The 13,462-nt window shown below is 36.3% G+C and overlaps 1 protein-coding gene and 1 pseudogene across 1 annotated transcript; one reads left to right on the top strand and one right to left on the bottom strand.

Annotated features, from left to right (window-relative positions):
- Window positions 1-711: 711 nt before the first annotated feature.
- LOC121746921 lies at window positions 712-4,218 on the bottom strand (annotated as a pseudogene).
- Window positions 4,219-8,361: 4,143 nt separating this feature from the next.
- LOC121746591 (metal tolerance protein 4-like) lies at window positions 8,362-11,041 on the top strand. The gene is made up of 7 exons (XM_042140482.1): window positions 8,362-8,643; window positions 9,086-9,255; window positions 9,466-9,664; window positions 9,835-10,013; window positions 10,086-10,236; window positions 10,307-10,437; window positions 10,524-11,041. The coding sequence occupies exons 1-7, from the start codon at window positions 8,418-8,420 to the stop codon at window positions 10,701-10,703; spliced, it is 1,236 nt and encodes a 411-aa protein (XP_041996416.1). The 5' UTR covers window positions 8,362-8,417; the 3' UTR covers window positions 10,704-11,041.
- Window positions 11,042-13,462: the final 2,421 nt, after the last annotated feature.

Below are 13,462 nucleotides of genomic sequence, written 5' to 3'. Positions count from 1 at the left end.
CAGAGCCATCTCCACGCGAGAGAGGAGGGGTGTTGGCTCGAGCAGGGCAGCGCAACGATCATGAGAGATCTACCGCGTACCACCATTATCATCATAATCATCAAAGTAACCAACACGAAGAAATATGCAGTAGGAAACCGACAGCTTATGATCACAATCACAACAGCAACAACATTACTTGTGACAAGGGAAGCTCATACAGGGAGATGTTCTATGAGTCATGGGAAGAGATGAGGAGACGACTAGAGCATGAGAGAGAGGGTTCGCCACTGGAGATCCAGAGGCCAATCAGCGAACTGGTGGTGGTGAGGAGAGCCTTGCCTTGCCTGAGAAAGGCAGGGAGTGGCCGGAGAAAGCTCGACTTGAAGGTGAGTTTCTCGTCTCCGATTATCATCCCTGGTAGCCAGAGAAGAACTCCAGTTCATAATAGAGAATATTTGAGCATTTCTGTATGAATCTATGTTTTGTTTCAACAACTAGCAAATTGTAGGGTTTCATCATTGAGAAAAGAAGATACATGTCAGGGATAATACTTGATGTGTGTGTGTGTGAGAGAGAGAGAGAGAGAGGTAGTATTCCTTCAACTTTGTAGCCATGTATTTTGAAGGATATGATGAAATCAAACACTGAGTATTGGAAAATCAAACACTGAGTATTGGAAAATCAACACAATAAAAAGAAACTTTTAATCAACAATGATACAAGAAAACAAGAAAAAAAAAACATATATTTACAGAAATCCACATCAAAAGGCATGTTTACGTTGAAGCTAAGCATGGTGTGCTAGAAATGAGAGCATATCAAGGCCATACACAAAGTGACTCTATTCATGCTCTATTTCAACCTTTTTCCTACTGCAATCAAATCTTTCTGTTGGTTAAGCAAATCCCAACAGGCTATTTACATAGTGACCAAGAACGCGATAAAGAGGAGACGAAATGTTACAAAAACGAGAAGCTTATAGATTATGTATCCATAGTTCCTCATCAGCAGCAGTAAATGATTCAGAAAATACTGGCTATGTTCTCTCTGTAAACTTAGACTCAGATATTTGAGAGTGCTTCGATGGGGAGCTCGGTCCCCGTGAAGGGGTACGAGCAAAGATATTCAGTTTAAAGATCTTCTTTGAAAAGGAACTCATGAGTTTTCTTGAACTGGACCTGTCGAGATTTCTCTTCATGTATACGTGATCTTTCTCCAAATCGTTTAACCTCATCCGCATCCTTGCCAGCTCAAGCTTCAAGTCCCTGTTCTCTCGTCTCAAAGAAGCATAGTTATCCCGGGGAGACATTGCAGCACTTCGCGCTCCACTGTTGATCCGCCACGACTGGTGGATAGGCTTCGGATCCTCATCCGGATAGGAACAGAACAAGGAGTTCCGAAGTCTTAACTGCTCGTAGTAGAGCACTTGGACTATTGATTGGACTGGAAGGCGTTCGTTTTGTGCAGCGTGCACTCCAGCTTCCTGTGACAGTTTCTGAAAATCTATCAGTTTGCACAGCTTTCTCTTATCGGGTTCGGATAAAGCTTGATGAGCCTGCAAACATGAACTCCAAAGTTAGTTAAACCTCTCTCTCTGTATACACTCGTATTTCCTACTAAAAGCTGAAGTTTACTGTGTTACTTACTTTGAGGTAAATATCAATAGCTCGGTATAACCCATCGTGGACAGTCCGTGCATGTGCTGGCAAAGTTTCTGCGATAGCTACAAACACATTGAGCTTGAGATTTGCATCAGGTGCTATCTCAGCCAGATAATTATCGACAAGTTTAGAGACCTTAAACAGCGCGGTCTGAGAGGGCGAAGATGGACTATCTGATTCAAAGACGGATTCCTCATCCATATCTTCATCGCTATCTTCCATCTGAGAAAAGTTAACCAGTATTCTGTGAACAGTTTCGACATCAAACAGCGTATCACCAGCATGTCGGAAAGAAGGGATCAAGAGATCGTCTAGAGTTGCTATGTCCAGCTGGGATCCTATCCTCCTCTCGAGATCAAGCCTACAAGAAACCGAGCAATCAAGCATCACAGCGCTCCGCAGCATACCAAACAGAAAAGTGATAGGAACAGAAAATTTCTCGACTGGGAGGAGGCTAACTATCGTCTCCACAACAAGTCTTTCGTGGCTGCTTGCACCCGACACCGGATCAACTGCAGCCTGGTTGGGCTGATTCCATAAGCTGGACTTCTTGATTAACTCTTTCTCTGCATAGTTTACGAGTGAGGCCCCAATGCTTTCTGGCCTCACCCCGCGGCATTTTATGGCAGTTATGACTCTTTGATACAAGTCGACACGAAGCACTGAAATATCTTCGATCCACCAATCTCCTTCACATTTAGGCTGCTTGCTCATGTGAAGCCTCCCTGAGCTGCTGTACTCCAATCGTGAGAAACTCGAAGCAATCTGCTCGACACAAGCTTTGGAAGCTATTGCATCAATGCATCGGACGACAATTTGTAGCTCGTCCGCCAGTGGAAGCAAGTTTTCACACTGCTGAAGGACTACTACACACATTTCGAGGTTTTTGCACACAACACTATCAAGATATTCTGCAGCTCTCGAACCAAGGTTGTTCTTTGAGTACTCTTCGGTCATTTCTAGGTAATCAGAAACGCAGCACAGCTGAGCAACATTTGCGGCTGTGATCTCAAAGTTGATACCATAGCAAAATTTGGCTGCCAGCTCAAATGACTCGGCACCTCCTGGTAGTCCATGAAGCTCGATTTTGGAGACATCTGCTTCCCGGTGCTCTGCAACCAACTTCCGCATTCGCCCACTTCGTGAAACAAGAGGGAACTGCAAAAGTATGACATTCATAGAACACTTGTTAAGCTGAATAGACTGTTTGTTTATGCCCGCCAATTTTGGTAAAACAAGGTTTATCTTATGGCTATGCGTACAAATGTATGAGAATGCTCACAAATTTCTCTATAGATATGCTAGAACAGATAGCATAAGCATAATACTTCTTCATACATTTGGACCCATAAAGAAACATGCAGGTCCCTAGCTAGATATATCATAGTATATCAAGAAGCATTAAGGAATTCTTGAAATCTCCTAGGAATGAAGACTTTCAAGTCGAGATACAGATACATAGAAAAACCATATTACCCCCTCAACTGCAGAAGGTTTATAGGAAGAGCCTGACCTTATGCAATGAAAATGCACCCCCATCTACTTCAATGATTATGTCACTTGGAACATCACGAAATACCCTACAAAACATGTAAGAATAGCAAAGTATCAAACCATTTACAGCATAACAAAATTAGTAAAACAAGCTCAAGACACAATTCTTCACACTGTACTAAAACCAATTCTCCAAGCCTAGTTTTTTCACAATGTAACAAAACCATGTTTTCTTCTTATTAGTCAAATAACACACTTTTCAATCCCTCGTCTCAACACGAATTGCAGCAAGAAAAAGAGTACCAAACAAAGCTGAAAAACACAATCATCCAAAAAAAACGTATAATGTCGAGTAATTTCCACAGAAATCAAACAATTTACAGCATAAAGAAATTTAGTAAAATAAGCTCAAAACACAATTCTTCACATTGTAACAAAATCAATTCTCCAAGCATGGTTTTTTTCACATTGTAACTAAACTAGGTTTCTTCATTTTACTTTTCAGTCCCTTTTATAGCAAGAAAAAGAATACTATCCAAAAACAAACTGTATAATATCAAGCACCTCCACATGAACAAGAAATCAATTTTGAATTACAGCATAAACACACACGCATAGAATGAAGAAGCAACCATTCATTACAACGCTGACTGGCGCTCTTCGACATAGGCAGCTGGTGGTGGTGATGCTTGGCCATGGACAGAGGAACTGGAAGCTTGAGAGGAATGTGGGGTGAATGAAACGAGCTGAGGAGAGAGACAGAGCAAGAGTGAGAGGTGTTCCTGCTGAAAGAGTTGGTTGAGGAATTTCATCAAACATTTTGTCTTCAAATCATAAGCTGTCCACACCATTGGGCCTGAGGTGGTGGGGCATGTCCGTGAAAAAGACAGCTTTATCACGCCATACATTTTCTTAATCCCCGAAAACATGATTTACAAAGATTGTGGCCTAAATAAAGGAAATGCCATTGTGACTACTGTGTTTTTTTCGTCTTGAAATTCAAGGAAAAAGCAATGGGAAAATAGAGACAAAAAAGAAAAAGCGGGAAAAAAGGTCGTTTCTGTTGATACTTTCTTACCTTTTGTTCCCTTTCTATATTATAATGATAATTGCATTTGTAACATATAGACTGATTTTAACATATTAGGATAAAAGTTTCCTATATAACTATTAGTAACACAAGCAAATCTTGGAAAGTGATAGAAATATTTCGGCCACTTTGGTAGGAATGTTAATTGGGCCGACTTACTCAAATTCGAGCTTATTCTTATTGGATTGTTGGACTGTTTGGTTGTGAGTCATTCGTATCATAATTTTTTTGAGTCATAAATTCTCAATCGTGACCCTAACTTTCGAGTATTGTGCGAACATATCTCGTCAATTAGGCTTGACAAAATTTATGAATTTTAACATTATATCCGTAACAAACAATTACAAGTATGAGTATAATTTAGTGTTAGTTTAATTCGATATTACTCTTATGGAGATAAGACTATAGTGCTATACTTTTTCTAAATAATTATCGTTTTCAAATTTTTAGATCTAAATGTATTATATTGACAGGTAGAGTGAAATACTAAAAAGTTAATACATTTTCATATGGATTTGGTTAAAAAAAAAGGAGCAAGCTCAAGTCGACAAGCGTGGAAGTTTGAATTTAGGAATAGTATAAAATCATAATTAATTAAGCCAACATCTACTTTATATAGCAAAGTCACGTTTTCAAAAAAGCAAGATTGAAATGTGCCAACATCCAATTATTACCAAAGTAAATAATGATAACATTTGACATGATACAATGATTTTCTTTTCCACCACCACATCCACTTCCACTTGCACCAAATTGCCGTTTTAGGTTAATTAATTGGTAGAAATTGTACTTACATGATACAATCACTCAAACTAGAGGTCAAGTTTCTGATCGAGCTACTCTAAGAAATTGTAGGCCTATTATAATTTTGGTTGGCTCGGGCAACTCTATTTAAGATTTCAACATCGATTGTTTATCGAATTACGATCTTTTTATAAAAAATTTGATTATGTGAGATTTTCTCAGACACCAAGTATGTGAGTTAGATATATGAAGATGGATAGTATGATTAGTTGTATAATTTAGACTAATATGTTGATGATCTAGAATGAGAAAAAAATAGTAGTAATATGCTTGATTACTCAACCATGATGGCTATAGCCTAAGCTAGGGCATAGCATCTCATTAGAAAAGATAAAAAGCTAGGTGAATGGACATGGCATCCAAAGGCGGGCATTTGAGAACTACTACGTACATATCTTATTCAAATATATAAGGGTTGTTTGACAACATGGAATTGAAGCTATGGAATTGGAGGCTTCAATTCTAATTCCATTGTTTGGTATCACAAAAATGTATAGAATTAGAATTGAATTATAATTCCAAAATTTTCAATTCCATGATTTGAATTCCATATCATAAGTAGAAAATTGGAATTCCAAATAGTCATAAAATTAGATAGCTTCACTACCCACTACACACATTTCACATACACTACACACACACACTTCACACGTTTCACACACTTCACACACTTCACACACTACACACATTTCACACACTACACAAATTTAACACAATACACACATTTCACACATTTCACACACTACACACATTTCACATACTACACACACTATACCAATACACACACTACACAAATTTCACACACTACACACATTTCAAACACTACACACACTACACACATATCACACACTACACAAATTTCACACTATACACACACTACACAAAATACACACGCTACATACACTATACACAAAATACACATACTACACACATTACACACAAAATACATACACGACACAAATCTTACACAAAATACACACTATACCCAAAATACACACACTATTCACAAACTAAAATTTCAAATTTGGTTTAGTTTAAACTTTTGGAAAATTTCAGTTTTTTTATTCAGATCGGAAAAAAAATTTCTAAAACTGAAATTTTTTTCCAAAAATCGGATGCTTGAAATGTGTAAAATGTGTATAAAGTGTGAAGTTTGTGAAATTTGTGTAGTGTGTAAAATGTGTGAAATTTGTGCAGTGTGTGTAGTGTGTGAAATGTGTGAAATTTGTGTAGTGTGTGAAGCGTGTGAAATGTGTTAAATGTGTGAAATTTGTGTAGTGTGTAAAGTGTGTGAAATGTGTGTAGTGTGTGAAATGAGTGAAATTTGTGTAGTGTGTGTAGTGTTTGAAATGTGTGTAGTGTGTGCAGTGTGTGAAATTTTTGTAGTGTGTGAAATTTGTGTAGTGTGGGAAACATGTGTTGTGTGTGCAGTGTGTGTATAGTATGTGTATTTTGTGTGAAATGTGTGTGCATATTTTGTGTGAAATGTGTGTGCATATTTTGTGTATAGTGTGTGTGCACAAATTATTCAAATTCAATTTCATATCAATTACTACACTTTACCAAACATAGGATTTGGAATTGAATTAGAATTCAATTCCTTCCAATTCAATTCCATGGAATTTCAATTCTTTAATTCCAATTCCAATTTAATTCCAATTCCATGTACCAAATGGAGTCTAAGAGTTTCTTTAAAAAAAGTTTGGTCTTAGAATTTCATTTTTTGATCACGGATACACTATACTCTATTTTTTCTTGTTAATATTCTCATATTAGTTTAGTATCAAGTTAACATTTTGACGTTGTTTAATGGGAAAATTTGCATGTGATTTCATTTTTTTTATACATCAATAGAATAATACTAGTAAGTACTACCTTCGTCCCACTCAAGAAGGAAATGTAGACATATAGACATATAGTAGAAAAAGGAAATGTAGTTGGGTGTTATAACAAGAAGAGAAGAGAGATGAATTGTTTCTAAATATGAAAATTGAACATCTTTAGTGGGATAAATTAAAAGAAAAGTTGGATATCTTGAGTGGGACGGAGGAAGTATTTATTTTCCAATCTCCTTATTCAAGTTATAAATTCTTTCAAATTATTAAGTATAATTCATGTATTGAACATCATTTTTTTTGGAGGGTGTATTCGGTCACAATTATTAATAATTGCTATTTTTTGTTTTTATGTTTTGTATCAACCCAAAATACCATTGAAAATATTTATATTCATTACCCAGGCCTCCAAAGCCCAGTCCATGGTTGATCTGGGCTGGGCCGCACATTTCGGCCATATTGTATTATATTCCTAATAAAAGATTTCACCAAACTTAGTATTTGAGCTAAGAAACATGGAAATTATTGAATTTGCACACAATTAGCCTAGAAGAAATGAAATTTATTGGAAAATATACAAAAAATTATTGAAATCGAAAAAAAAAACACTTAATTTTTATAGTTATTAAATAGGTTATAAACTATAATAAATAAAATACAGCGACATGATGCCTAATTAAACATACATAGCTAATTATATAGAAACAAATATAACTATGTAAGAGTTGGCGGCATGTTTCTTGGCTACAATTTTTTGCGTATTAATTGATGCATTTTTGGCTGTTTTTGAATTATTTTTTAAAAGAATTAGGTAGTTTGACTTTGGAATAATGTGTTTATTTGTGTAATTTATTTATTTATTGAGGTATGGAAAAGGCACAATTGATATAATTAAATTTATAGTTGACTTGTTTTTATTGGATAATAACTAGGTGGTGCTGGTCTAGCCAATGCACCTCATTAATTGCCAACCTTATGTCTCAATAGTCACTATTGAATTCTTCTATAACTAATGAAATTGTATTATTATTTATCAGGAATTCAAATATTGTTGCGAAAAATATGAAATTATCTAGATGGAGTAAAGAGATTTTTTTGTTACATGCAACGAATCTGAGACAATCTTGATTTTAAAGAATTGCTATATGTAAAAGGAAAATAAGGAGTACTATATTAAAGAAAATGCACCCTTCATTTTGAATTATTATTGTATTTTAAAAAAATGATAATTTCTCATTTTGAATTATATCTTGTGAAAGTTTCTTGTTTTTTTTTTCATATTATTGGAAATTTCTTAGGGGTCTTTAATTACAATTTAGTTTATAGTTATACATAAATATCCCCCAAACATTTGTTTATATTTTAAAATTTGCAATTGGATATATTTTAACACAATTATTTTACTAAATAAGATGACTAGTTTTATAACAGTAGTAGTTGGCTAAATTTATAACGTTAGACATTTGAATATACTATTCTCTATAATTATTTAGTAAATGAATTTTTGGAAAACATTCACAACAAAAATCTGGTAACAGATTCCAACTGAAAATGGAGCCAGAAACCAAAACAGGCGTTAGCGACACCAAATCGCCGCTTCTGGAAGCGTGGAGGCACGGCGGCAGCGGGCGGAGCGGCCGTCTAAGTCGCCGGAACTCTGTGAACTCGCTCCGCAACGATTTCATTTCCAGATTACCCGATAATGTCCAATCAGCAGTTGACCCTGAGTCTCCCTCCTCTTATTTTGATGTCTCCCGAGCTCAGGGTTTGAGCCAAGGTACATCTTCCATTCTAGTGTGTGCGCGAATGTTGAATGTGCCTGTGTTTGTTATCCCCTTATTTTTACCTTCAATTTGTTGTTTCTTATGCAAGTTTGGTTTGATTTTCAAATTTTATTTTCGGGCTGGAATTTCAATTGAAAATTGGTGTTTTACTGCCGCGTAGCTTAAATACCTGTAATCTGATGATCAATTCATGATTAGGAGGTTTTATTTGTTTGTAAATTGATTCGATCATTCTGAATATTAGTACTCCATATGTGAAGAAGGTTTTAGGCTTTTAGCTCATGATTTGCTGAATATACATATTTGTGATTTGAATGTTAAAAAGGTTTGCTGAAATAGATTAAAGTTTTTAGCAATTTGAATACAAATTTTAACTTTCCTGTGCAAATTTTGCTCCTCTTTCGAGCTTACGATAAAAATTCATACAAAATATAGGACAGAAGGATTACTATGAAAGACAGTTTGCTACATTGAAATCATTCGAGGATGTCGATTCCGTGGTGTTATCAGAAGAAATAGATGAAGAAGATCTACAAGAACAAGCACAGCATGAGAGAGCTATGATGATCTCCAATTATGCTAATATTTTGCTGCTGGCCTTCAAGGTTAGAAAAGGCATTTTGTATGTTGCCTTGATCCGACTGTTTTTTCATTTGAGAAGATATTATTGTAACTAATCACTTTGAGAAGACTTGATAAGAGTGATTGTTGGTTTCTGGTCTTAAAATGATCACCATTGTTGTAAAAGCTGTATGTTGTTTGGTTCACTGTCTTCCATTAATACCGTCTCATTTCATTCATCATGCTTGTATCAGATTTTCGCCACTATAAAGAGTGGATCGCTAGCCATTGCTGCTTCGACCTTGGACTCCTTACTAGATCTCATGGCTGGGGGGATACTTTGGTTTTCCCACCTTGCAATGAAAAATGTCAACATTTACAAGTACCCTATTGGAAAGCTGAGGGTCCAACCGGTCGGGATTATCATCTTCGCTGCTGTGATGGCTACTCTTGGTATGCATATACTTCCATGCTAGATTTTAAACTCATTTATGATATAGCTAGGAACTGCCATCGTGTCACAACGGCTTCACCTTGGCTTTGTGTAGATATAAGTTGTTTTTGATATGATCCTACTTGGTCCAAGGTCTAGGCTTCTTTGAAAATCACACTTTTTCGTTTAGGCTTTCAGGTTTTTGTTCAGGCTGTAGAACAACTTGTCGAAGCAAATCCTTCTGAGAAAATGACCACAGACCAGTTGGTCTGGTTGTACTCAATCATGTTATCTGCTACTGCAGTAAAACTCGCTCTCTGGTTTTACTGCAGAAGCTCGGGCAACAAAATTGTGCGCGCTTATGCAGAGGTACATTACTCTACATTCATCATAAAACATCTTTCTTCATTACTTAGTGTTTGGCATTCTTGATCTTGACAGGACCATTATTTCGACGTGGTAACAAATGTAGTAGGATTGGTATCAGCTGTCCTCGGTGATATGTTCGTTTGGTGGATTGATCCAGCCGGTGCACTTGCACTTGCAATCTACACAATCACTAACTGGTCTGGAACTGTACTTGAGAATGCAGGTATGAATCCTCGCAGATTTTTTGAAGTGTTCAGAAGCTCGAACCTAAGCTGACTCGTCTTCTGATTCAGTGTCGCTGGTAGGCCAATCAGCGCCACCCGATGTTCTGCAGAAGCTGACTTATCTTGTGATAAGGCACCCTCAGGTTAAGCGTGTTGACACGGTCCGTGCCTACACATTTGGAGTTCTGTATTTTGTTGAGGTTAGTACTGACTAATAGTAATAGATATTTGATGGTTTTGCCATATTTGAAATAGTGAAAGCTTATGTTTGGGGTGTTACTGTTAGGTCGATATCGAGCTCCCTGGAGATCTGCCCCTCAAAGAAGCTCACGCCATCGGAGAAACTCTGCAGATGAAGCTCGAGAAACTTGTTGAAGTCGAAAGGGCGTTCGTTCATCTTGATTATGAATGTGAGCACAAGCCAGAGCACTCTGTTCTCAGCCGGCTTCCCAACAGTGACCCTTGAGGTTTTGCCTCGTCTTTGTGGCTTGCACGCTATTGCACATTGCTTCACTCTTAGAGAAAAAAGGGCATACACATCATACATTACTGTAAAAAAAATTGCAGGGTGTTTGTGGTCTCTAGCTTTGAAAGAGTTGGTTTTGTGAATTTGTTGATCATTTTGTAATACAATAAATTGCAGGGTGTTTGTGGTCTCTAGCTTTGAAAGAGTTGGTTTTGTGAATTTGTTGATCATTTTGTAATACAATAAATTGCAGGGTGTTTGTGGTCTCTAGCTTTGAAAGAGTTGGTTTTGTGAATTTGTTGATCATTTTGTAATACAATAAAATATCATATTGTATACACTGTGTGCTTGTAAATCGATTAAGTCTAGAGAACAATAAACGGCATATATTTGAAGTTTGAAGTATTTTGTCTCGAATTTGGAGATTTTTCTATTATAATTTCAAGTTTCGAGTACTTTAAACTTACAAGACCAAAAATGGAAAAACAATCTCAAGAACCATAAATGGTGTCAAACTTGCAAGACCAAAAACCAAAAATTAAAAAATAAATCACTTGTAACAATCAAAATAATTAGGGAGTCGAAAACAATAATCAATCACGAAAATAGATCATTAAATCAACGTGTAGCAAACAAAGGAAACCATTTTTCTTGCAAGGAAGGGTGGTGATAGATCATGATCATAAGCAACACAAGCACAAGGGACAGTCAGAGGGGCGAACCCCCGACCCGATGGAGCGAGTCCCGCTCAGGCAAGACCATGAAACTTATCTTGATTTGGTCCATCAAGTGTAGGAAGATGTTTATGTACCAATTGAAAATGATGAAAAAGAGGATGACGGGTAGGAAGAATACAAAGTGGAGAGGCAATGTGAAGTGTTGGATGTATTCTTGGAAGGGTGAGCTATAGTATCTAGCCATGTTGAAGTGAGAGAGTTTGGCCACTTTCATGTGCTATTTATAGGGAGGGCCTTTGAGTCGAGACTACATTGGGTCGTTTAAAAAGACTAGTCTCTATCTATTTAGATAGATGGTAAGTTTCTCTCTATCATGAGATGAGTCTCAGTTTTTGTTAATAATTCTTCCACCATAGTTATCTCTCTTACTTTATCAATTTTGTATTAAAACATGTGTACACTATTATCATGAGATGAGTGATTGAAGAGTTTGTGTTGAAGACATGGGTAAAATGGGATGGTTGGTTTCATTTTCTTGTGGAATTATTGAAATACAATACTTATTCAAAATATGATTACATTTCACAATAATATGTATGTTTCACTTAATGTATCATGAGCTAAGTACTAAGTTCTCTTTTGGGAGCAAAACTTCCTCAATTTTCTATAATAATAAAATGACAAAGAAAATATAGGTTTTAGAGGCAAATACCGAAATTAAAATAAATATGCCATAGTGGGAATTGGGGACAATATTATTGCATAAAGGCTCTTTTGAATATGCTAAAGGCAGTGGGGAATATTATCCAAGAAAAAAAAAAGAGAGAGAGAGAATATTAAAGAATTTCTGTCATTTTCACCTGTGCCTAACCTTTATTCCCACTTAAATGTATTTTTCTCTTTTATTCATATGAAGAGACATAATTTGATGATATGTGGGGCCCATTTTACTAAAATAACTTTAACGTAAAAGAAATTTTATTTTATGAAAATTCAAGCAACGTGCCGATTGTTGCACCGGCTTGAAGCAAGTGTTGAGAGAGAGAGAGAGAGTCGCGAGTGCATCTGCTTGAAGATCAATGCCACTCGTGCCCTGTCAAATGCAAGACCAACGAGACTGCCACTTTCTAGAATCATGTGTGTGTGAATAGTAGTAGTAATTACTAGTACAGTACTATATTGTGTGACACCCGCCCGATATATGCAGTTTAGCATCTATTATGTATAGAAAGTGGTTTAATTCTATCAAAACGGCTGCTCACCACGTGCATGCATGCATAGTAGTGCTTCATCACGTGGGACACCGTTAACTAACATGTACTAGTTCAGTTCGATTGAGTGCTGTGCTGTGCACCTCTTCTTCATCTACCACCAAACTCACCGCATGCTATGCTAAGGTGTCTGACTTTGATGATTTTGCAAACACTGCCACCACCACAATATCACTAATTAATCTTAAAAATTCAATTCAAACATTTGTAACAATTTCTTATTTCTCTCATATCTCAACTAACTATTTAAGTTTTAATTTATTTCATTTTTCGAGATATAGCAAGCTATTTAAGTTTTAATTTATTTCATTATTTTTCGAGATATAGCAAGCTTGTCGCGTGGGTCGTCTGCATCAACATCAACTACCGGTCCAAATAGGAGAGAAGAAGAAGAAGAAGATATGGTTCGCTGGACTGGACTACTCATTGCTATGGCTACAGTTCATATTTTCGTTGAAATTGTTTTCTTCTAATTTATCATTTGCATACTTTTCTAGTATTTATTTAGTTTGAGAATAATAATAATGTGACTCAAGGTTGAGGCTAGTGTAGAGATGATCTATGTTGTTTTTCTATTTGAGATTAAATAATGGAAGCCATAATTTTCAAATTACTATCATTCATAGTGTGCCTTTGTCAATACCGCACTCACACACACAATACACACATGAATCAGTATCAAACTCCATCACAATTGACAAGAATGAAGAAAAATAGGTGAAAACTCCATTATAGCATAAAATATAGTGACCAATTTAGAGGGGGAGAATAATAACTCAATCTCTCTCTCTCTCTCTCTCTCTCTCTCTCT

Source organism: Salvia splendens, chromosome 9 (genome assembly GCF_004379255.2).
Source record: "Salvia splendens isolate huo1 chromosome 9, SspV2, whole genome shotgun sequence".
NCBI classification, from domain to species: Eukaryota; Viridiplantae; Streptophyta; class Magnoliopsida; order Lamiales; family Lamiaceae; genus Salvia; species Salvia splendens.
This window is presented reverse-complemented; position numbering and strand designations above follow the sequence as displayed.

What these genes read in the sequence shown, in the direction of transcription:
- LOC121746591 (XM_042140482.1), top strand. Translation starts at nt 8,418, where the DNA reads ATGGAGCCAGAAACCAAAACAGGCGTTAGCGACACCAAATCGCCGCTT. An exon ending in AGCTCAGGGTTTGAGCCAAG is followed by an intron (nt 8,644 to 9,085) that starts GTACATCTTCCA and finishes TACAAAATATAG; the next exon opens with GACAGAAGGATTACTATGAA. An exon ending in TGCTGTGATGGCTACTCTTG is followed by an intron (nt 9,665 to 9,834) that starts GTATGCATATAC and finishes TTTTTCGTTTAG; the next exon opens with GCTTTCAGGTTTTTGTTCAG.